This window comes from Myotis nattereri, assembly GCF_964212035.1.
Source record: "Myotis nattereri genome assembly, chromosome: 2".
Lineage (NCBI taxonomy): Eukaryota > Metazoa > Chordata > Mammalia > Chiroptera > Vespertilionidae > Myotis > Myotis nattereri.
In genome coordinates this window covers 109116285-109142635 of record NC_138076.1, presented here as the reverse complement: position 1 = coordinate 109142635, position 26351 = coordinate 109116285, and the positions used below count along the sequence as shown (strand labels likewise).

The 26351-nt window shown below is 37.6% G+C and overlaps 1 protein-coding gene across 3 annotated transcripts in view; it reads left to right on the top strand.

Moving 5' to 3' along the window:
• FGF9 (fibroblast growth factor 9) overlaps nt 1-22108 on the top strand; it is a 55864-nt gene extending 33756 nt beyond the window's left edge. For all 3 annotated transcript variants that reach the window (XM_081083533.1, XM_081083535.1, XM_081083534.1), the window contains exon 3: nt 18856-22108. In XM_081083533.1, the coding sequence (XP_080939659.1) occupies nt 18856-19101 (246 nt within the window). In that variant the 3' untranslated portion in view covers nt 19102-22108. The remainder of the gene's footprint in view (nt 1-18855) is intronic.
• Nucleotides 22109-26351: the final 4243 nt, after the last annotated feature.

The window sequence follows — 26351 nt, the reverse complement described above, 5'->3', positions numbered from 1 at the left end:
ACATCATGAATACACTGGGAGGAATTAAAAATAGATTGAATGAAGTAGAGGATCGAATCAGTCATTTGGAAATCAAGGTGGAAAAAACATCCAGTTAGAGCACTGGAAAGAAAAAAGAATTAAAAAGTAGAAGGATAGTTTAAGGGAACTCTGAGACAAATGAAACATAAAAACATCTGCATCAGAGGGGTGCCAAAAGGAGAAGAAAGCAAGCAATGGATAGAGAGCTTGTTAGAAGAAATAATGACAGAAAACTTCCCTACCCTGATGAAGGAAAAGGTCACAAAAGTACAGGCAGCACAGAGAGTCCCAATTAAGTGAACCCAAAGAGACCTACACCAAGACATATCATAATTAAATAGTCAAATGCTGAAGACAAAGAGAGATTCTTAAGGGCAGCGAGAGAAAGACAGAAAGTTACCTACGAAGGAGTCCCATTACCCTGTCAGAAGATTTCTCAACAGAAACATTTCGGGCCAAAGGAATTGGCATGAAGTATTCAAAGTAATGAAAAGCAAGAACTTGAAACAAGACTACTTATCCAGCAAGGCTATCATTTAAAATTAAAGGTTAAATAAAGAGCTTCCAAAACAAAAAGAGACTCAAGGAGTATATTAGCACAAAAATAGCATTGCAAAAAGTGTTAAAGGGACTGCTTTAAGAAGAAGAAGAAGAAATTGAGAGGAATATAGGTATAAAGAATAAAGTGGCAAAAATAAGTACTTATCAATAATCACCTTAAATGTAAATGGACTAAATGCTCCAATCAAAAGACATAAAATAGCTGAATGGATAAGAAAACATGACCCATATATTTGCTGTGTATAAGAGAGCAACCACAGAACAAAAGATTCACAAAGACTGGAAATAAAGGGATGGGTAAAAATGTTTCATGCAAATGGAAATGAAAAAAAAGCTGGTGTATCAGTACTTATATCTGACAGACTTCAAAACAAAGGCCATAAGAGAGAAAGGAAGGTCACTACATAATACTCAAGTGATTGATCTAACAAGAAAATATCACCCTTGTAAAAATATATGCACCCAACATAGGAGCAGCTAAATATATTTTAAAAACTCTCGGTGGACTTTTAGGGATAGTTCCATAACAATACAGGTATAATATGGGACTTTGACACCCCACTGACACCAATGGGTAGAACTTCCAGACAAAAAAACTGAACAAGGAAACTGTGACATTAAACAACACATTAGATCAGATGGATTTAATTGATATTTACAAAACATTTCATCCCAAAGCAGCACAACATACATTATTCTCAATTGCACATGGGACATACTCAAAGATGGACCACATGTTGGAATACCAAATAAGACTTAAAAAATTCAAGAAGATTGAAATCATGTCAAGGATCTTCTTGATTCCCAGTGGCATAAAAGTAGAAATCAACTACAATAAAAACACTAAAGAACATTCAAACACATGGAGGCTAAATAGCATGTTATTAAACAATGAATGGGTTGCCAATGAGATCAAGAAAGAAATAAAAAATTACCCGAATACAAACAAAAATGAACACACAAATAGCTAAAATCTATAGGACACAGTGAAAGCAGTGCTGAAAGGGAAGTTCATAGCATTACAGGCTTACCTCAAGAAACAAGAAAAAGCTCAAGTAAACAATCTAACCCTACAATTCAAAGAGCACAATAAGAAAAGCCCAGAGTTAGTAGAAGGATGGAAATAATGCAGATCAGAATGGAAATAAATGAAATAGAGACTAAAACAAGATTGATGAACCTTTCACCACAGTTCTCGCAAAACAAAGATAGAGAACCCAAATAAATAAAATCAGAAATGAAAGAAGCAAAGTAACAACTGACATCACAGAAATACAAAGCATTGTAAGACTATGCTATGATAAACTGCCAACAAATAGGACAACCTGGGAAAAATGGACAAATTCCTAGAAACATATAGTTGTCCTAAACTCAATCAGTAAGAATCAGAAAACCTGAATAGGCTGATAACAACTAATGAAATTTAAGCAGTAATTAAAAAAACTCCCAGCAAACAAAAGTCCTGAACCAAATGGCTTCTAAGGAAAGTTTTACTAAACATTCAAAGAAGAACTAACATCTCTCCTCAAACTATTCCAAAAATTCAAGAGGAAGGAAGACTTCCAGGGTCTTTTTGCTAGGCCAGCATTATTATCCTGATTCCAAAACCAGATAAAGGCACAATAAAGAAAGAAAATTATAGGCCAATATTCCAGATGAACATAGATGCTAAAGCCCTGAACACAATATTAGCAAATCAGATCCAGCTATACATTTAAAACATCATACATATAACCAAGTGGGATTTATTCTGAGGATGCAAGACTGGTACAAGTATTAGCAAATTAATAAATGTGACATCACATAAACTAATTAAAAGACAAAAAACCCCATGATAATATCAATAGGTGCAGAAAAAGTGTTTGACAAAATCCAACACCCATTTTTGATAAAAACTCTCAGCAAAGTGGGAATAGAGGGATCATATCCTAACATAAAAAAGGCCATATATGACAAACCTACAGCCAACATCATACTCAATGGGCAAAAACTAAGATAAGGAGTAGGACAGGCATGACTGCTTTCACTAACCTTATTCAACATAATGTTAGAAGGCCTAACCACAGTGATCAGTCAAGAAGAAGAAATAAAAGGCATTTAAATTGGAAAAAAGGAATTAAAATTGTCATTATTTACAGATGATGTGATATTGTATATAGAAAACTCTAAAGACTTCACCAAAAAACTGCTAGACTTAGTAAATGAATTTGGCAGAGTAGCATTATACAAAATCAACATGTAGAAATCGATGGTATTTTTATACACCAATAATGAACTCTCAAAAAGAGAAACTAAAAAAAATCCCATTTACCATTGCAACAAAATAATAGGATATCTGGAAATAAACTTAACCAAGGAGGTTAAAGATCTGTACTCAAAAAACAATGGACATTAAAAAAGGAAATAGAGGGAGATACGAACAAATTGAAGCATATACTGGGTACATGGATGGGAAGAATTAACATCATTAAAAATGTCCATTCTAGCCCTGACCAGTTTGGCTTAGTGGATAGAGTGTCGGCCTGTGGACTGAAGGGTCCTGGGTTCGATTCCAATCAAGGGTATGTACCTTGGTTGCGGGCACATCCCCAATAGGGGGTGTGCAGTAGGCAGCTGATTGATGTTTCTCTCTCATCGCTGTTTCTAATTCTCTATCCCTCTCCCTTCCTCTCTGTAAAAAATAAATAAAATATATTTTTAAAAAATGTCCATTCTACCTAAAGCTATCTAAAGATTCAATGTAATCCCTATAAAAATACCAACACCTTATTTCGCAGATATAGAACAAATATTCCAAAAATTTATATGGAACCCTAAAAGACCCTAAATATCCTCCGCAATCTTGAGGAGATATAACAAAGATGGAGGGATCACAATACCTAATATCAAACTATTACAATATACAAAGCTATTGTAATGAAAAAACCCTAGTATTGGCACAAGAACAGGCACATAGACCAATGGAACTGCACAGAGAGTCCAGAAATCAACCTGTGCCTCTGTGGTCAATATTTGACAAAGGAGGCAAGAGCATAGAATGGATTAAAGATAGTTTCTTCAATAAATGCTGCTGGGGAAAATTAGACAGGTACATAGAAAAAATAAAATGAAAGTAGGCCACCAACTTACACTGTACACAAGAATAAACTCAAAGTGGATAAAAGACTTAAGTGTACACCATGAAACCACAAAAATCCTAGAAGAAAACATAGTAAAATCTCAGACATCTCACAAAGCAATATTTTCACCTATACATCTCCTAGGACAGTGATGGCGAACCTATGACACGCGTGTCAGAGGTGACACGCAAACTCATCTTTTTGGTTGATTTTTCTTTGTTTACTGGCATTTAAATATATAAAATAAATATCAAAAATATAAATCTTTGTTTTACTATGGTTGCAAATATAAAAAAATTTCTGTATGTGACATGGCACCAGAGTTAAGTTAGGGTTTTTCAAAATGCTGACACGCCGAGCTCAAAAGGTTTGCCATCACTGTCCTAGGGCAAAGGAAACAAAGGGAACATTTTAAAAATGGGTCTACATTAAACTAAAAAGCTTCCCAGCAATAAAAACCACCAACAAAATGAAAAGGGAACTAACTGTATGGGAGAACATACTTGCCAATGATACATCTGACAAGGGGTTAATTTTCAAAATATATAAAGTACTTATACAGCTCAATACCAGGAAGACAATAAAATTAAAAAATGTGCAAAGGACCAGAATAGACATGTCTCCAAAGAGGACATACAAATGGCCAAGAGACATGAAAAAATGCTCAAAGTCACTAATTATCAGAGAGATGCAAATTAAAACTACAGTGAACTATCACTGCACACCTGACAGAATGGCTACCATCATCAAATGAACAAACAAGACATGCTGGTGAGAACGTGGAGAAAAGGGAACCCTACTGCAGTGTTGGTGGGAGTGCACATTGGTGCACTGGAAAACATTATGGGGTTTCCTCAAAAAATTAAAAATGGAATTGTCATTTGACGCAATGATCCCATTTCTGTGAGTATATCCTAAGAATCCTGAAACACCAATTATGAAGAATATATGCACCCTTATGTTCATAGCAGCATTTTGTACAATAGCTAAGCTTTGGAAACAGCCTAAATACCCATCAGTAGATGAGTGGATATAAAGGCTGTGGCACATTTACACAATGAAATACTACGTAGCAGTAAAAAAGGAGCTTTTACCCTTTGCCACAGCATGGATTGACCTGGAGAGTATTATGCAAAGCAAAATAAGACAGAAAAGGGTAAATATCACATGATCTCACTAACATATGGAAGCCAATGAATAAAATAAACTGATGATCAAAATAGGTCCAGAGGCATGGATGCATGGGACAAAATGACAGATCTCAGAAGGGAGGGTGGTTGGTGGTGGGGCCGGGACAGGAAATGATTGACCAGGGAACATATATGCATGTATTTATAACCCATGGAAGGCCTGGGCTGGAGCAGTAATTGGGTGAAGGGGCATGAAGGCAAGGGAGGGGGGAATGTGGGACATGTGCAATACTGTTAGCAATAAAGGAAAAAAGAAATGTTACATATATTTCTCTTTAATTTGTTGCTGTAAGATCCTAAAGTAAATTTTGTGAATTTTTCCTGTAGTGTTCTTTATTGAAGAATTAAATGTACATTGTCTGCACATCGACAGAAACAGTTCTTTTTTTAAAAAAAAAATGTTTAATGTTGAAAATATCACAAATGTCCCCTTTTTTCTCCCTTTGACCTCTTTTAACATGCCTCCACTCCTCACCACAGGCCTTCACCACCCTATTGTCTGTGTTTGTGGGTTATGCATACATGCATTCAAGTTCTTTAGATGAATCTCTTCCCACCCATCCACCCTTCCCCACCTTCCTTCTGAGATTTCAAAGTCTCTTCCATGCTTCTATGTCTCTGACTATGTTGTTCATAAATTTATTTTGTTCATTAGATTCCGCATATGAGTGAGATCATGTGATATTTGTCTTTCTCTGGCTAGCTTATTTTTCTTGGCATAATACTCTCCAGGTCCCTTCATGCTGTCTTAAATTGTAAGAGCTTCTTTTTTACTGCTGCATAGTATTCCATTGTGTAAATATATCACAGCTTTTTTTACTCATGAATCTACTCATGGTCACTTGGGTTGTTTCCAAATCTTAGCTGTTGTAAATTGCACTGCTATGAACGTGGGGGTGGGGGGAGGGGAATACATTCTTTCTGATTGGTATTTCCAGTTTCTTAGGATATATTTCTAAAAGTGGGATCCCTGGGTCAAATGGCAGTTGCATATTTAATTTTATGAGGAAACTCCATACTGTTTCCCATAGTGGCTGCATCAGTCTGCATTTCCAGCAGTAGTGTACTAGGGTTCCCTTTTCTCCACATCCTTGCCAGTCTTGTCATTTGTTGATTCTGACAGGTGTGAGGTGATACCTCATTGTCATTTTAATCTGCATCTCTCTGATGATCAGTGACTTTAAGCATTTTTCATATGTCTCTTGGCCATCTGTATGTCCTCTTTGGAGAAGTGTTTATTTAGGTCCTTTGCCTATTTTTAGCTTTTGGGTTTTTGGTTTTTGTTTTTTGTTAATCCTCACCCCAAGGATACTTTTCCATTGATTTTTGGAGAGAGTGGAAGGGAGAGGGAGAGACAGAGAGAAACATCTATGTGAGAGAGACACATCGGTTGGTTGCCTCCCACACGCACCCTGTCCAGGGTGGTGAATCCAGCCTGCAACCAAGGTACGTGCCCTTGACCAGAATCAAACCCGGGACCCTTCAGTCCGCAGACTGATGCACTATCCACTGAACCAAACCAGCTAGGGCGGTTCTTTCCCCATTTTTAAATTGTATTGTTTTCTTTTCTTTTGCTAAGTTGTATGAATTCCTTATATATTTTGGATATTAACCCTTTATCAGATGTATCATGGTCAGATATGTTCTCTCATATAGTGGGTTTCCTTTTTGTTTTGTTGATGGTTTCTTTTGCTGGGCAGAATCTTTTTATTTTGATGTAGTCCCATTTGTTTATTTTCTCCTTAGTTTCCTTTGCCCTAGGAGATGTATCCAGAAGCATATTGCTACGAAAGATGTCTGAGATTTTGCTGCCTATGGTTTCTTCTAAGATTTTTATGGTTTCACGTCTTATATTTAAGATATTTATCCATTTATAGTTATTCTTGTGTATGGTGTAAGTTGGTGGTCTAGTTTCATTTTTTTTCATGTGTCTGTCTAATTTTCCCAACACCATTTATTGAAGAGACTGTATTGACTCCGTTATATGTTCGTGCCTCCTTTGTCAAACATTAACTGAATGTAATGGCTTGGGTTGATTGCTGTGGTCTCTGTTCTGTTCCATTGATCTATATGCCTGTTCTTGTGCCATTACCAGGCTGTTTTGATTACAGTGGCTTTGTAGTATTGTGATCCCTCCAAGTTTGTTCTTTCTCAAGATTGCTGTGGCTATTTGGGGTCTTTTTGGTTCCATATATATTTTTGGTTCCATATATATATTTGTTCTAGATCTGTGAAATATACTGTTGGTACTTTAATAGGGATTGCATTGAATCTGTAGATTGCCTTGAGTAGTATGGACATTTTAATGATGTTAATTCTACTAATCCATGAACACGGTATATTCTTCCACTTGATTATATCTTCCTTTGTCTCTTTGATCAAAGTCTTGTAGGTTACCAAGTAAAACTATTTTACTTCCTAGGTTATGTTTATTTCTAAGCATCTTAAATTTTTTATTGCAGTGGTAAATGGGATTGTTTGTTTAGTTTCTCTTTCTGAGAGTTTGTTTTGGTGTATAAAAATGCCATCGATATCTGGGTGTTAATTTTGTATTCTGCTGCATTGCCAAATTTTATTTATTAAATCTTGTAGTTTTTTGGTGGAGTCTTTATGGTTTTCTGTGTAATGAGAGTTTACTTTCTCCTTTCCAATTTGGATGCCTTTTACTTTTTCTTCTTGTCTGATCGCTGTGGCTAGGGCTTTCAGTAGTGTGTTGAATAAAAGTGGTGAAAGCAGACAATCCTGGTCTTGTTCCTGTTCTTAGGGGAAATGATTTTAGTTTTTAGTTTTTGCCCATTGAGTATGATGTTGGCCATAAGTTTCTCATATATGTTCTTTATTATGTTAGGATAGGATCCCTCTATTCCCACTTTGCTGAGAGTTGTGTTGTTGTTTTTTTTTAATCAAAAATGGGTGTTGAATTTTATCGAATGCTTTTTCTGTGTCTGTTGATATGATCATGTGATTTTTTGTGTTTCAATTTGTTTATGTGATGTGTAATGTTTATTGATTTGCAAATATTGTACCAGCCTTATATCCCTGGAATAAATTCCACTTAGTCATGGTGTATGATCTTTTTAATATATTGCTGGATCCGATTTGTTAATATATTTTTTAATATTTTTATTGATTTTAGAGAGGAAGGGAGAGGGGGAGAGAGATAGAAACATCAATGGTGAGAGAATCATCAATTGGCTACCTCCTGCATGCCCCCCACTGGGGATGAAGCCCGCAACCCAGGCATGTACCCTTGACTGGAATTGAACCTGGGACCCTTCAGTCTGCAGGCTGACGCTCTATGCACTGAGCCAAACTGGCTAGAGCTGATTTGTTAATATTTTGTTGAGGATTTTAGCATCTATATTCATGAGGGATATTGACCTGTAATTCTCTTTCTTTGTAGTGTCTTGATCTGGTTTTGGAATTAGGATAACGCTGGCTTCATAAAAAGCTTGGAAGTGTTCCTTCCTCTTGGATTTTTTAGAATAGTTTGAGGACTACAGGTGTTAGTTCTTCTTTGAATGTTTGGTAAAACTCCCTTGTGAAGCTGTCTAGATCTGGGCTTTTTTTTGCTGAGAATTTTTTTTATTACTGCTTCTATTTCATCAGTTGTTACTGGCCTACTCAGGTTTACTTATTCTTCCTGATTGAGTTTTGGAAGATTGTATTCTTTTTAGGAGTTTGTCCATTTTGCCCCGTTTGTCTAGTTTGTTGGCATATAGTAGTTCATAGTTTTTTCTTACAATCCTTTGTATTTCTGTGGTGTCAGTTGTTACTTCACCACTTTCGTTTCTGATTTTTTTAATTTGGGTCCTCCCTCTTTGCTTCTTGATGAGTCAGGATAACGATTAATCAATCTTGTTTATCTTTTCTTTTTTTTTAAATCTCTTTTTTTAAAAATATTTTTTGATTTTTTTACAGAGAGGAAGGGAGAGAGATAGTTAGAAACATCGATGAGAGAGAACCATCAATCAGCTGCCTCCTGCACACTCCCTACTGGACATGTGCCCGCAACCAAGGTACATGCCCTTGACCGGAATCGAACCTGGGACCTTTCAGTCCGCAGGCCGGCACTCTATCCACTGAGCAAAACCGGCTATGGCTGTTTATCTTTTCAAAGAACCGGCTCTTGGTTTCACTGATTTTTTTTTTTGGTATGTTTTTTTAGCCTCTATGTCATTTATTTCTTCTCTAATCTTTATTATGTCCTCCCTTGTACTTACTCTGGGCTTTTCTTGTTGTTCTTTTGTAATTGTTTAAGTTGTTGGGTTAAATAGTTTATTAACAATTTTTTTTTTTCCAGTTAGACCTGTAGTACTATGAACTTTCCTCTCAGGACTGCTTTTGCTATCCCATAGATTTTAGGTTGTTGTCTGTTCATTTTAATTTGTTTCCAGGAAGTTTTTTATTTCTTTCTTGATCTCATTGATAACCCATTTATCCTATATAATAAAAGTGTAATATGAAAATCGACTGAATGGTGGAACGACCAGTTGGTGTGGGGCGTGACTGGCAAGCAGGCAGCACCAGGCCAGCCAAGGCATGTGCCAGCGGGCAGAGGGAGGGATGGCGATTGGAGGGTGGCGGCAACCCTTGGCGGCAGAGGGGCGATTGGGGGGGAGGGGGTGGGGCAGGCCTAGCTGACACTCCCCTGATAGGCCTGCCCGGTTGCCTGGTTGCCTCCCGCAGAGGGAGGCCAGAGTGTGGCTTAGGCTGGCTCCCTGTTAGTCAGACATCCCCTGAGGGTTCCTGGACTGCAAGAAGGCATAGGCCAAGCTGAGGGATCCCCCCAAGTGCATGAATTTTCATGCACCAGGCCTCTAGTTGTTTAATAACATGTTATTTAGCCTCCATTTGTTTGAATGTTTTGAGTGTTTTTATTGTAGTTGATTTCTAATTTCATTCTATTGTGATTTCTGAAAATGCTTGATATGATTTAAATCTTCTTGAACTTGTAGAGACTTGTTTTGTGTCCTAACATGTGGTCTATCTTTGAGAATGACCCAAGTGCACGTGAGAAGAATGTATATGCTGCAGCTTTGGGGTGAAATGTTCTATAAATGTCTATTAAATCCATCTGATCCAGTGTGTCATTTAGAATCACTGTTTCCTTGGTAATTTTTTGTCTTGAAGATCTATCCAGTGAAGTAAGTGGGGGTGTTAAAGTCCCCTACTATGACTGTATTGTTGTCAATCTCTCCCTTAAAGTCCTCCAGAAGTATTTTTAAAAATATATTTCAGTGCTCCCATATTGGGTGAATATATACTTACCAGGGTTATATCATTATTTTGTATTGGTCCCTTTAGAATTATGTAGTGACCTTTGTTGTCTCTTGTGATTGCCTTCAGTTTGAAGTCTATTTTGTCAGATATGAGTATTGATGCACCAGCTTTTTTTTTTTTTCATTTCCATTTACATGGAACATTTTTTCTATCCCTTCACTTTCATCCTGTATGAGTATTTTATTCTGAAGTGGGTCTCTTTTAGACAGCATATAGTTGGGTCATGTTTTTGTATCCATTTAGCTACCCTATGTCTTTTGATTGGAGCATTTAATCCTTTTACATTTAAGGTTGTTATTGATAGGTTATTTATTGTCATTTTTAATTCTTTATGCCTATGTTTCTTCTCATTACAGCAGTCCCTTTACTGCTGGTTTGATGGTGATAAACTTTAGGGGTTTTTTTTTTCTGGTAAACTATTTTACCATCTATTTTGTATGGTAGCCTTGTTGGATATTGTAATCTTGGTTTCAGGTCCTTGCTTTTCATTATCTTGAGTAGTTCATGCCATTCCTTTTGGGCCTATAGAGTTTCTGATGAGAAATCAGCTGACAGCCTTATGGGAGTTCCTTTGTAGGTAGCAAATTGCTTTTCTTCTGCTGCCTTTAAGATTCTCTCTTTGTCTTTAATTTTTGGCATTTTAATTATGAGTCTGGGTGTGGGCCTGTGTGGGTTCTTTTTGCTTGGGACTCTCTGGTCTTCCTGAACTTGTGTGACTTTTTCCTTCACCAGGTTAGGGAATTTTTTGCCATTATTTTTTCAAACACATTCTCTACTTCTTGGTCACTTTCTTCACCTCTGACACCTCTATTATAAGAATATTGTTACATTTCATGTTGTCCCATAGCTCCCTTAAGCTATCCTGCTGTTTTTTAATTGTTTTTCCTTTTTGGCTTTCTGATTGTGTGATATTTTCTGCCCTATCTTCTAATTCACTGATCCGATTCTCAGCTTCCCCTAAGCCAGTGGTTCTCAACCTTCCTAATGCCACGACCCTTTAATACAGTTCCTCATGTTGTGGTGACCCCCAACCATAAAATTATTTTCATTGCTATTTTATAACTGTAATTTTGCTACTGTTATGAATCATAATGTGAATATCTGATATGCAGGATGTATTTTCATTGTTACAAATTGAACATAATTAAAGCATAGAGATTAATCACAAAAATAATATGTAATTATATATGTGTTTTCCAGTGGTCTTAGGCGACCCCTGTGAAAGGGTTGTTCGACCCCCCCAAGGGGTCACGACCCACAGGTTGAGAACCGCTGCCCTAAGCTGCTGTGTATTCCTTCCACTGTGTTCTTTAATATTGCCAGATCATTTTTCATATTTATTATATCTTTTCACATGCTGTTGAACTTCTTTGACGTCATTATTCTGAACTCTACATCTGATAAATTTCTTATCTCCTCTTCATTTAGCTCTTCTTCTGGAGAATTCTCTCATTCTTTCATTTGGGGCTTGGTTTTTTGTCACTTCATTTTGTCTGCCTGTTTGGGTTTGTGTCTATTAGGTCGATCTGCTATGACTCCCAATCTCTAGTGCAGGACAATGTCAGACACTATTTATGAGTGGCCCTGAGTACCCTGTTTGGAGCTATCAGCAATCCACAGCTTTTTGCTCCCTCTGCTTGGGCTAGTGCCTTTGTAAAGGATGAAGATGTGCTCCAGGGTCTCCCTTTCCTAGCCCCGCACCCTGGATTAGATCAGGCAAAGACTCAAAGTCTCCAGAGACCGTCTCTGCCTCCAGTACCATTGACACTCAGTTTTGATTAGCCTCAGGCTATCGACCACAGGGTGGGGTGAGACATCTTCCAGCAGGGTGGGGCAACTGCCTTCCCCAGGCAAAAATGTGCCACTATAGCAAGCAAAGGTTCACCTGAGGAAGATGTCCTCTGCATTATAAAGGAATGACTCAGCACAGGAATCTGTGGTGGCTGCCCTCTAAGCTTCAACCCTTGATCCCCCAAACCTGGCATCTGTTCACACAGCTCCAGTCCACTCTGCCCTCACTCTGCTGGAGCCCAAGGTGGGTGGCTGTACACAAAATTTTGTGTTTTGGCCCTTTAAGAAGGTGCCTACATTTCCAGCTGTCTCTCCCTGGTAGACAGCAACCCTGCTGCTTTTCACAGCCAGATATTTTCTGAGCACCTTTCTCAGTTCTGGGCTGGGGAGTCCCACTTGGGGTTTAGTCCCCAGAGTTCTCAGTGGGAACAGCTCCCCTAGCTTAGATATCCCCTCAGCTGCTCTCTGTAGGGCCCAACCAGCCCTTTTGAGCCTCTGCACTTACCAATCTCTATGCGGTCTCCACTTTCTGTCCCTGGTTATCAGGGTTCTCTCCAGCTGCTCTTCGGTTGATTTTTCAGGATGGCTTTTCTGTATTTTAGTTGTATTTCTAGTTTGGTCCTGGGAGAGTGACCGTGTAGCTTCCACTCACTCCACCACCATTTTGGAATCTCAAAAGACATAGTTTTTCCAAAAACACTTCTTAAAGTGAATATTGGTCTTCCCAGATTTGAGTTCTGTTATACTCTCAGCTAGGTTTTCTTTTCACATGGGACAGTATCTCTGAAAATGTATAGAAAGTTTATGACCTAATATGATTTGCTAAATAAATGTCCATGTCTATAGGTAGCTTCTTAGGAAGGCCCCTATGTTGTCCAGCTTGTCTTGTGGCAATGTGGCAGGTCTGTCCTTGGCGTCATTGATGGTGCCACAAAGGTGGTGTGTGTATAGCATCAGAGATATCTGCAGGTGCCCTTGGATTCAAACTGTGCCCAACCTTAAATTCCCATATACCTGAGTCAGCAGCTTCTGGAAGGAAGGTATTTTTCTGGCTTTTAAAAATGTATTATTTTTTAAATTGTTGTTATTTTGTTTTGTTTGGTTTTGTAGGGGAGGAGTGGAGACAATAGGAATTCTTATCTTTCTGTATATTTTGATGAGGCAAAAATGAAAAAAATTTTACCTACTTGCTTCTTGTTTACATTGACCAGACACAACTGATTCAATTGTTCCCACAATTCTAGTGGCAATCCTGATGGTCAGGATCATAGATCTGAAAGAAGGTCCATCTAGAATAAGGGATATTTTAAAGTGATTTTGAAAAGAGGAGCTTAAGGTGAGCCATACTGAAGGCACAAAGTGGTTAAATCTGAATCGGAACTTCTAATAAAACAAGAAATAGTGCTGTCTGCAAATTCTCCCCAAGAATTAACAGACTTGGCTTCTTATTAATGGTCATTATATTTAACCACCTTAATCCCTGCAACAACTCCCATTAGGACATTACTGCCAGATTATTAGTGAGGAAGACTACACAGATAATGGGAAATTGTGGTTCCGGGACATTTAAAAACCATGACTAATAAACAGCAGATATGGGAGCTAGTTATTGCATCAAATAATTAATTTACAAATTATTTGGGAACTCTACAGTCTGTCAGTTTCTGTACATCACCCACCTCAGATTCATGCAAGTAATTGATAAAAGTGACCTTTAGTTGGATAAAAGTGACCATTTTGATAGTGTATTTAAAGCTACACCATCTATATTTATTTACATGTTTATGTAAACATGGAAACCACATTTTAAAATAGCAGCATGATAAAGTTATTCATTTCCAAAGAAAACAAATGAGTTTTGAATTTTGAAAAATTCTAATTTTTAAAAAAATGGCTATAGATATGAATTGGACATAGTAAAGCCCATGTTGATTCTACATTTTCAGTTGTCTAGTATTTTAAATGATTGTATATATGAGTTTATGTCTTATTATGTCTCTAAACATTATCTGAAGTGTACTATAATTTTCACATTATTATCTCATATTTCGTTTTTAATAAGATTGGTAAAAGTTTTGAAATTTTAATTTTGGTTTTTCCCCACTGCTTAGAGTTTGGTGATATAAAAGGAAAAGAGGTTTCCATAGTTGCTAACATTCACTGGATTTTGTTCCAAAAGCTGGGTTTTTATTTATTTATTTAATCCTCACCTGAGGATATTTTTTCCATTGATTTTAGGGAGAGTGGATGAGAGAGGATAGACAGAGAGAAACATCGATGTGAGAGAAACACATTAATTGATTGCCTCCTGCACATGCCTTGGCCAGGGTCCGGGCCAGGGAGGAGCCTGCAACCAAGATATCAGACTGGGATCGAACCCAGTACCCTTCAGTCTGCAGGCTGATGCTCTACCCACTGAGCAAAACTGGCTAGGGCCAAAGTATGGGTTTTAGAAGAATTTTGAATTAAATCCACATTCTTCACCCAAGGCTAGTGATACAATCCAACATTTCAAAGATAGTTATGCCATAAACAGCTATAGTTAAATAATTAAAACATGGAAGTACAATAAAATAAGAATTGACCACTTGATAGTGGAATACTACATAAATTGTCTATATTGGGAACATGTGGTGGCTTTCAAACATCTGACTTCTATAATTCTAAAGTGTATAGTTTATTTGAAGGCAGAAAATTTTTTCTCCTTTGCATATATTTATAAGAATGCAGGTTAATAAATTTGTCGCTGTCCCAATTTGCATTCATTTGCTTATTTTTAACTTAGAAAAGTCATTTTGGAGTACAAATCCATAACATAAATATATTCACCTCAAATACTTTATTACTAAGTACTGAAATGTGAGGATAAAGAGATTAATTCTGTAAATCTTGTTACTTTTATAGGTCTGTGTAAAAAAAATCACATATTAACATAGTCCCCAATAAGAGGAAGAAATTATTTAAAAGCACATACATGGTACAGAAAAGTTAAAGTGTCTTTAATTTTAAATGATCATTAAAAATAAGCTTATCTGAGTGGCATTATACCAACTGTAATAATTGCAAGAGCTGAAAGGTCCCAGTGGTTTTGCAATGTAATGTCTGCACAACCACATTTAAGTTGTTAAGGGAAGTTACAGCCCTCCCATGTATGAGACAACTGAACTCTTAACCATCACAACAAATGCTGGCCTTAGATTATACTGCTTTAAATGAAATATTACCTGGGGTGCTAGATAGTTACATTATGTGTGTATAAATGATGCTAAAATAGCCTGCAAGGGGAAATACTAGTGTTCACTGAGCAGTGAAAAGGCACATTCAATTTGTTAGCTTATTCAACTTTTTAAAGTTTTTTTTTTTAAATTAAAACAAAGCAATAACCACCAAAACACCAAAACCCAAAACATCTATACTAATAAAAGAGTAATATGCTAATTAGACCAGGAGACCTTCTGGACATCCTTCTGGACAAAGCCATGGTGGTGGGGCCAAGGCAGAGGCGGTTAGGGGCGATCAGGCCGGCAGGGGAGGGCAGTTGGGGGCAAGCAGGCTAGTGGTGGGGGGCAGTTGGGGGCGAGCAGGTCGGCGGGGGTGGGGGCCAGTTGGGGGTGAGCAGGCTGGCAGGGGGGCCAGGTGGGGGCAATCAGGCCGGAAGGTGAAACAATCAGGCCAGCAAGGGGGGCAGTTGGGGTTGATCAGGCTGGAAGGGGGGGCAGTTGGGAGTGATTAGGCAGGCAGGCAGGTGAACGGTTAGGAGCCCGCTGTCCCGGATTGCAAGAGGGATATCCGACTGTGGGATCGGGCCTAAACCGGCAGTCGGACATCCCCTGAGGGGTCCCAGATTGGAGAGGGTGCAGACTGGGCTGAGGATCCCTCCTCCCATACATGAATTTCGTGCACTGGGCCACTAGTGTAAAATAAGAATCTTTTCTTAAATTTGGAAAATAAATGTGTTTCATTGTTAGACTGTGATATATCTATCTGTAGAATTTTGTTCATAATCTGTTTTTTTCATCTGTTTCCATTCCTCCTTTAAAATGGTGTTTTTAAAAAGTTACATTTTTGAGGTAGAGAAGGAAGGAAGCATGTCTGAGTCTTAGGTAAGAGTGGCTTTACCCCAGCCTGTCTCCTGCACAGTCTCCAGTGCCTGGCCCTTGGGGAGCAGCATCAGAAAGCTTCCAAGACAGATTGACTTGGGGGTCTGGAGGCATCACACTGCTTAGTGACGAGTGGAAAACAGAAGAGCCTGCATTTCCAGTAGGGACCCTGAAGACTTCTAGCGGCTTCATTACTGTTACAAGATCCTGCTGCATAGATGGGGCAGATCACTTTACGCATATTTGACAGGGAAAGTTGCACCAGCTGTCTTCTAAGGCCTGTTCCAGAGCTGAGAGACTACGGTGTTAACTTAAGCACTGTCTGTGCAGCGTTTCCCGTGCCAGGCACTGCTCTCTGTGTGCATGCATATTTGTGACAGTCATCTCTCGAGATTCTTATTCCTCACCTGCTTTAAGGGTGGGGCTCCTGAAATTTGGGAGGTTAATAAGTAGTTATAAATGCCCACGGCCAGTAAGGGGCAAAACCAGGGTTCACATGGGCCTCAGACTCCAGAGCCATTGTGTATGCCAGCTGTCTCCCACTGAGTTTACTTGTGTGTGTTCTTCACCCAAGACAACTAGGTGTGATGTGTGTACAAGCTAGTGTACAACTCATGTTTCAGAAAGAGGAGGAAGAGTCTGTCAAGTTATGTGATTTCCTGCCGAGAAGAGGAAAGCTTAATTTCAGTTAGCTTTTCACGTCCTTTGTAGAACTAAAGGCTCATTATACAATCCCATAGTTTGGTCCATTTTATGAAGTTAAGAAAAAGTGAACAAATTTTGTTTAGAAAATTTAATTTAATCACAGCAAACCCAAACCAGACATTTTAGCCATGAATAATCTTGTCTGTGAGGATAATATTTATTATACAGTTGGAAGGAAAGATTAAAATAACTCTTAGTGTCTTTAACACACAATTTTTATTTTGCCAGTTTTAATAGAGATTTAGCCTCATCTACCCAGTGCAGAGGGTGCAGGTGGGTGCCTCTCAGAAGAATGTGCCTGTAGTTTACATGTAGAGGAGGCATAGGGCCCTTTCCTTCTGGCACCCCTAATGGGCACGGTTTTGCAGAGGGGAATATGGATCCCTTCTCACTCCCTGCCACTCATTTGTCCCCCGTACACCAGCATCAGCAGTTCAGTTTTCCCATCCCTTCTGTCCTTGCCAGATGCACTGTTGTTAATTTCTGTTTTCCCCTGTTTCCATTCACTTAGCAAAAACTTGTCCAGTAAGTTAACATTTAGTTACAGACCTTCTCAATGCTTCCTGGTCACCTGGAAGAGCACCTGTCAGGAAATGCAGGCCCTTGTGTGCTTTTGAGTGGGTTTTAAGCCTTCAATTAATTAAAGAAGAAAAGGCAAGAAGGTGGCCTTTGTTAGACTACTGATTTTGTGAGACTCCCTCCCTTTCTCCCCTCTTTCACTCTCCTGATTTATTCCACAGCAGTCAGAGAGAATGGATTCTGCCCAGCTGATATCTTATGAACTCAGTGTCCTAAGTTGTGTTGTCAGGTGTGTGCATGTGAAAAGGACGTCTGTATTTTGGTGATGTATAGTTTGCTGTCTGTCTTCTGGGTCTGAATGACAGAATTGGAAACACGTCAAATGTCCTGATCTGTTATGCTGTTTTAACTGTGTGTGTGTGTGTGCATATATTTATTTGTTTTCTTATTTATGTAAGGTGCCAGGTGGGCAAGAGCAAGGAGGAGATTTTAAAAAGCCATTTTTGTGTTTATTTTTAAAAAGTACCATCTAGGAAGGGATTGATTTTAAAAGTTTCAGTTGAGTGAGAAGAGCAGAGAGGCCATTCAGTCTGTTGTGTCCTTTCTCCAGGTGTCAGGTGAGCAGTTTGAGGTTGTGCTTGGAGCATTGTTCACAGTTCTGGGATTTAATGTGCATGTTGTTTCTGGTCACGACTCCAGTTCACAACAGGCAGCTGCAGATTCTTGGGGTGGTGGGACCTTTTTGCTTGATAAATGTGGGAAGTAGTACAGCTTTTCTCTTGGTAGCTGCATGCCTGAGAATGTGGCTTTTTAAATTGGGGGGAAGGGTTCTTCTTCCATCGAAGCTCAGGGAAATAGGAGGGCTAGAATATGTGTTTTTACTTTAGTCATGACCAACAGCATTATTTCTTAAAATGTAGATCGAGGAGTGTCTGCATCAGAATTCCCCCAAGGGCCTGTTACAAATGTATATTTCCAGACTTTCTGGGTCAGAATTTTAAAGGATTGGGGTTGGAAATCTGCATTTTTAAAAAGCATCTGAGGTGATTCTTGTGTACACTGAGGTTTGAAAACCACATTTATGGAGGGAGAAGCAAACACCACTGTTCAAAGGTTAGACATCGACTGACATCATTGGTGATGTTGCTCATGTTGGCCTATGTAGCAAGTACTTATGAAAAATATAGAAAAGATGAAGCAGTTACCTGAACCTTTGGCTTCTGCTGGGATGGTCATCACCCTAATTGCTGTAGTAAAAATGAGAACAACTTATCTTGTTAGTTGTTCTTTGCCTGTTTGACTCATTCTAATAATTGGTAGGCATAAAAGTCTAATGAGAAAATACTTTGAATCTTTTGTGCTTTAATCATTCTGAATAAGAAATGAGAATGTGTTAAATTTATATAGTAAAGCAGTTTTGGCAAAATGTGTTAAAATGGTTTAGTGGGTTAAAATCACCATCTTCTTGCCAGACTTAATAGTGTGTAGCAAATGAAAATTGTTTTAAATACACAAAGTAGCTAATTTAGCAAAAATACTCATTTGCTTCCTTTTCTTTTTAAACAGGAAAAACTAACCCAAGAGTGTGTATTCAGAGAACAGTTTGAAGAAAACTGGTATAATACGTACTCTTCGAATCTCTATAAACATGTGGACACTGGAAGGCGATACTATGTTGCATTAAATAAAGATGGGACCCCAAGAGAAGGAACGAGGACTAAACGGCACCAGAAATTCACACATTTTTTACCAAGACCAGTGGACCCTGACAAAGTACCTGAACTATATAAGGATATTCTCAGCCAAAGTTGACAAAGACCATTTCTTCACTTGAGCCCTTAAAAAAGTAACCACTATAAAGGTTCCGTGCAGTGGGTTCTTATTGATTAGCTGTGTCATCACATTTGCTCCACTGTTGCCAAACTTTGTCGCATGTATAACATAGGATGGAGGCTTGGATGGGGACATGCTGACTTTGTGTTGCACTCACAGGCCTGTCCTCTGGGAGGCCTGCTTGTGCCCACTTGATTTATTGTGAGAAGAGACAAGGGTGTGTGTATGTTAGTGTGTGTATGTGTGTGTGAATGGATGAGCAGCAGGAAATCAAAGACAGGAGCAAAGTAGAAGATGGTGGCCTGATGCATGCTGGGGAATAGACACACTTTCACATGTCCAATCAGTTGTCCTTCAGCTGGTATCAGCACAGCTGCCACACTTTGACTCATGGGATCTTGGCTGGTGGCCTGCTCAAGGGTACACTGCATTTGCAAAGGCATGGAGGGTGCAGTCTTACTTAAGAGACCTTTTCAGTTAATTCTCACTGGTGCCATCCCAGTGAATTTAAAGCAAAGATCTCTTAGTAAAAAAAAAAAAAAAAAAAAAAAAAAGTTAAATTTATTTATAGAAATTCCAAAGGCAACATTTTATTTATTTTATATATTTATTTATTATATAGAGTTTATTTTTAATGAAATATGTACAGGCCAGATAGGCATTTTGGAAGCTTAGGCTCTGTAAGCATTAAATGGGAAAGTCTGCTATGAACCTGTGGTGAATTCATGCAAATGAATATAACTTTGCATGGATATGAGAAATTCTGATGACCCTTAATGTACTGAAGGCGACAATCTCTTTTGTGCCCGTATTATTGTAAACTTATGCACATCATTCATGACACTGAGTATTCACTCTTCAGAATGCTTGTTTCATAGCTTATCCCAGAGGATTAAAGATAAACTGGGTCTCAAACTTTTATTCTGTGTCTGTACTATTTACTCTCTCATAAGTGACTGACGCCATCCTTGTAATGTCACAGTTGGAAAATATGAGGGTCAGTATATAGTTGACTCGTCTAAATCTATTGCAGAATGTACCAAAGCTAAGCAGTAGCCATGCTTTTATTTTAGTTGGTCTCTAGAACAACAGGATGAACATCAAACATTGTACTGATTTAGAGTTCTCAAAAAGGAAAAAAAAAAAGCTTACATAGCACAGATTATTCTTTAAAGGGACACCTGAATCAGATTAGTAGGATCATTCTTGTAAACTTTTTATTTGTACATTTGGTTATCAAATATGAAATTATACAAGTACCATAGAGGTCATTGTAACCTTTTTAATGGAAAATTGATTTTGGTGTGAACTGTCATAATACATGGTAATAGGACCTTCAAGTAAAACTTGCAAATGAAACTAATAACTCTTCACTAATAATTGACAATGAGGGGGAAGTATTATATTTGTTGACTGTTTTGCTTTTAAAAAGGTCTTCACAAGTGCTCAGTTTTTTAAAGAGGAGGTTACTATATAGAATATCTTTTACAAGGCTTTTATAACATTTTATGCTGAAAAGCCTAAGAATACATATTTATTTAGTAGCAATAATTTTGGAACTTGCCCTTGGGCAAGGGAGACTATTCCTTACTATATCTAAGGAGAAAAGAGCCAAATTCTTAAAGCAATATTTAAGAAAAAGGAGTTTATAACAAATTCTCATACCATAGAGAATAGTTGTTAGTCAGTTATGTTGGGAAATTAAAAGTGACAGTTAAAAAATGTGTTGGAATTTATGTAGCTAATTTTAAAATTTAATACTCCAACTTTGTTTTGCTGTGATGCATATTCTCTATGAAAAATAAAGGTATGTCACTGGTGAGTTAAAGCTGTTTTGAAGTAGAAGCCCATGACTTATAGCCGTGAACATATGTGGCCCTTCTAAGGCCCAAGCTGGAGCACACAGAAGAGTCCTCCTGCTGATATAGGCATTAAGGAAAAATTAAGTCTAACCTTTGGAATTAAGAAATATTTTGGGGGTGGGGGACTGGAGCAATATAAGATTGTTAATTTACGATAAAGGTCAGAATGTTCTCTTCATTTAGTCCCCCCCCCCTTTTTTTAAACATTCTAAAGAGAAACTGTATTTAATCCCTAGATGTAGTAGTCTTATTTATTACTTAACTCTTTGCTGCTGTTAAAATGTGCACATATTCAGGCTTTAGTTCTTCCAAAACATTTAATATTTTTGACTGAGAAACATTAAACATCTGACCACAGGGATGAATCAAGTTTGTAGGATGTCATAGGTACAATATTTAGCACTGAAAAAATTGATTTTAGGTGATAACCAAAAGTAAAGTAGCATGAGGTGCAATTAGCCCAAAATAAAGAAAACAATTTGTGAAAAAGACTAAAAGCTCCATGCATTCCTAGAAAAATGCTACTTTAATGCCTACATTTGGAGTTATTTTGTTTTGGTACCTATATTTTAAAAAAAGAGAAAAATGTTTTTTTTTTGCTTTTGGCAATGGATACAATAAACTGTAATGGTCTGTAAATAAATAAATATTGACTTATGCAATTTATGTAAATAAGTGTTCTGGGAGAGTAGATTGCTCAGGGTTTTGGTGGGCATTGTTCTATTGGGCAGCAGAGTGAGCTCATAGGTTTGCATCTGGTTCTTTGCCTAAGAGACTTAGAGCCCTTCATTTGGCAGCCCTTAGCTACTGTGGAATGGGTGGTCCCAGTTTTCACCAACAGATGTTTAGACAGCCCAACCACTATGTAATTGGTGCCAATATGTGCACCTTGGTTAATATTTAACATGATTGACCCACCCTCCCATCTATCTTGTGAATATCCCAGGCAGTGTTGAAGGACGTGCCAGGTTGGGGAACCTATCTCCACTAGATTCTGTTGTGTAGATAAATGAATGGTTTCAGTTTATGGTGTTTTCATTCTGTTTCTTCTTATGAACACTACACCTTGTATGATTTCCTTGATAATCTGTAATTGTGTAAATACATAATTATAGACTTTTGAAAACGTATTTTTTTAACTTGATGTCCATTTTGGAGCTGCTTCAAATTATGTGCCTACTTGAACCAATGCAATTTTAAAACATGCTCTTCTTGCTCTTACAGCTGTTGCATATATGTTGAGTGAGTAGAGGGTGGGAGATGGAAGGGGAGGAACAAACACATGTAGATGCCTTTTCTTTCTGTAAGCATTAGATGGAGAAGCAGGTAACCTTCTGGGATAGACATTTATGGAGTTGTAGCAAGGAAAATTGTGTGTGTGTGGGCATTTGTGTGGATGGGTGAATGGACAAAGTCATTGTTTGAGGTCAAATTCTGTTTGCTGAATCATTTGACCTTGAAATGTGCCAAATTTATGTAGATCCAGTTTTTGGTCACTTGCACCAAAAAGCAATGCAGTGGTGGGGTGGGGGAATACAGATGGATTCAGAAGATGTGTTGGCTAACAAGCCCCTCTGGAGGTCATGTGTGTGTATATGTGTGTTATACATGTTATGTAATACTCACGTGTGTGCATAGACATTGCACAATTTATTTAAAACTCTGTTTTTTCCACTTCAATAATTTTGAGTTTTGGTAGTTTCTGAGAGCAAACTGTTCAAGCATTTTATCCTGGCATTACCATGAAGTTTTAAAAAGTATATTCCTTGAGCCTCAAAACATGCCTAGACAGTTTAGGACATACATTGCCTATGTTAATTTACTTTAATTTATTTTTATTCCCATATCCCCACCCCCACCCCTTTGGCAACTATCAGCTGTATTTATGAGTCTTTTTTTGTTTTGTTTTATTTATTTATTTAGGGTACTTTTTTTTTTTTTTTTAGATTCCACATATAAATGAGATCATATGGTATTTGTCTTTCTCTAACATTTCACTTAGCATAATACTCTTCAGGTCCATCCATTTTGTCCTAAATAACAAGATTTCATTCTTTTTTATAACTGTGTCATAGTCCATTGTGCATATGGACCACATTTTCTTTATCGATGGACACTTGAGTTGCTTCTGTATATTGGCTATTGTAAATAATACTGCAATGAACATAGGGGTGCATATATATTTTTTTTGAATTAGTGTTTTGGGTTTCTTTGGATAAACACCTAGAGGTGGGATTGCTGGGTCATAAGGTAGTTCTATTTTTAATTTTTTGAGGAAATTCCATACTGTTTTCCATACTGACTGTAGCAATTTGCATTTCCACTAACAATATACAAGGGTTTCCTTTTCTCCACATTCTTGCCAACACTGTTGATTTATAAATTTAGTCAATTTGACAGATGTAAAGTAATGTCTCATTGTAGTTTTAATTTGCATTTTCCAGATGACTAGTAATACTGAGCATCTTTTATATATTGGCCATCTGTATGTCCTCTTTGGAGAAATATCTGCTTAGGTTCTCTGCCCATTTTTAAATTGTATTGTTTGTTTTTTTGTGTGTTCAGTTGTGAGTTCTTTATAAGTTTTGGGTATTAACTCCTTATCGAATATATAATTTGTTAATATGTCTTTTAATTGAAGCATTTCATCCATTTACATTTAGAGGAATTATTGATAAATATGTACTTATTGCCATTTTATTAATTGTTTTTAAGTTGTTTCTATAGTTCTCCTCTTCTCTTCTTGATCTCTTCCCTTGTGGTTTGCTGTTTTTCTTTAGTGTTTTGTTTAGTTTCCTTTCTTTTTATGCTTTGTATGTCTTTTGTAGGTTTTTGGTTTGTGGTTGCCATGAGATTTATGTTTATCATTCTTTATCTATTTTAAGCTGATATGTGTTTAAGTTAGAATATATTCTATAAGGGCTACATTTTTACTTTCCCTTCTATGTTTTATGTTATTGATGTCATATTTTAGATCCTTTTATGTTGTGTATCTAACTACATATTGTAGTTTGAGTTGAGTTTGATACTTTTTTCTTTTAACTTTTGTAGTTGCTTTTAAGATGTCAGATTGCTATATTTACTGAATGTTTGGCTCTACCTGTGAGGATTTTACGTTTCTTATATTTTAAAATTTTTCTGGTTCTGGCCTTCCCTTTTCTACTGAAAGAAGACCCTTTAACATGTATTGTAAAGCTGGTTTAATGGTGATTAAGTCCTTTAGTTTTTGCTTGTCCCAGAAAATGTTTATCTCTCCTTCAATTCTGAATGACGGCCTTGCTGGGTATATTATTCTAGGTTATAGGGTCCTTTCATTCAGCACTTTGAAGATGTCTCACCACTCCTAGCCTGTAAAGTTGCTGCTATCAGCTAATAATCATACAGGTTTTCTTTTTTCATAACTTGTTTTTCTCTTTCTTCAACATCGTTTCTTTATCTTTAACTTTTACCATTTTAACTACAATCTGTCTTAGTATGGGTCCCTTTGGGTTCCTTTTGCTTAGAATTCTCTGTGCTTCCTGGATCTGGATGTCTGTCCTGTTTTCTTTCCCAGGTTAGGAAAGTTTTCAGCCATTGTTTTCTTAGAGTTTCTGCTCCTTTCTCTCTCTTCTCCTTCTGGGATCCCTATAATATGAATGTTTGAGCACTTGATGTTATTTATTCCAGAGATCCTTAAACTATTCTCATTTTTAAAATTCTTTTTTCTTTCTGCTGTTCTGATTAATTGATTTCCACTAGTCTGTTTTCTAGTTCTCTGATCCATTGTTCTGTTTAGATAATCTGCTGTTGATTCCTTTTCTTGTGTTTTTCTTTTCAGTTAATATATTCTTCAGGTCAGCTAGATTCTTTCTTATACTTTCTAACTCTTTGTTGAAGTTTTCCCTCAGTTCCTCTATTTCACTCTTGAGTTTGGTGAGCATCCTATGACCATTTCGTTGAATTTTTAATCAGGCAAATGATTTTTGTTTCCTAGGTTTCTTTCTTTTTTTTCCTGAGGATTTTTCTTGTTTCTTCATTTGAAAGATACTCTTCTGTCTTTTAATCTTAAAATTTTGTTTTTAAAATTTGTTTGACTTTCTATGAATTTTTTTCATAGTTTCTTTATATGAATTAGAAAAAATAGCCCTCTCTTCCAGTCTTGGGAAATTGGCCTATGTAGAAGTGGACTCTGTGTAGACTGTATGTGCTGGATGGTTTTGACAGGCAGATAGGTAGGAGCTAGCGGATGTTTAAGGCATCTGGTCTGTCTCAGTGGTTCTCAACCTTCCTAATGCCACGACCCTTTAATATAGTTCCTCATGTTGTGGTGACCCCCAACCATAAAATTATTTTTGTGGCTACTTCATAACTGTAATTTTGCTACTTTTATGAATCGTAATGTAAATATCTGATGTGCAGGATGTATTTTCATTGTTCGCGACCCACAGATTAAGAACCGGAGCAGCTCTGGGTGAGGAGGACAGTTGTGTGTAGTACTGCCCAGTTGATCCTGCCTGCTCCCTTTGTTTGGGTCAAAATGGGTTCAGATAATGTGTCCAGGAACACACAGCAACTACCTTGCAAGCAGGCCAGAGTACCTGCATAGAACCTCTGCTCACCCTGTCTGGGTGGAGCGGGACAATACACAATGGTGGAGGACTCCCATGGCTCCTAGCCTATTTGTTCTCTTTCTCTTGTTTGCTATCAGAAGGTGTTCATTCAGCACTCGGTTGCTTTGCAGGAGAAATGCTACCTACATATATGCATATTTGAGTTTGCTCACAGAGAGGACAAGGTCAGCGTCCTCCTACCTGGATGCCACCTTCTTGGACCTCCCAACATTGCACATTACAAAATCGATATTTTGTTGTTAAAAGTTGAACATGGAGGAATTATAAGGATAAACTGTGCCTACCTCCTTTAGTATATAGCCCCAAATTCTGGGACACAGATTTGTAGAATGAACCCTGGCCACAAGAGGTTGGTTACAGAAGTACCTTGGCATGTGATCTTTGCCTTTTATTTGCAGTGTTCCTGGGTGGCTGCCTGCTCTTAGGTCTTTAGAATAATATTTCCAGTTTTATTTAGATGTAATTAACATACATCACTGAATGAGTTTAAGGTGCACAGCATCATGGTTTCACTTATATATATTGTGAAATGACCACAGTAACTTCAGTTAACCATTATCTAGCAGAATTTTTGATGTAACATTTTCTTCACAGGGAGGAACATGCTGAAATAAGAAATAGTGTCTTCTAAAATTTTATTTGGAAAGAAAGTTAAATGAGTATTCTTTGTAGTAGTCTTCCCTTTGCTTCACCACCAGTATAGTCATCAGATTGATGGACATCCAGCTCTAAAGCTGGGCAATTGTTGTAATGGCTA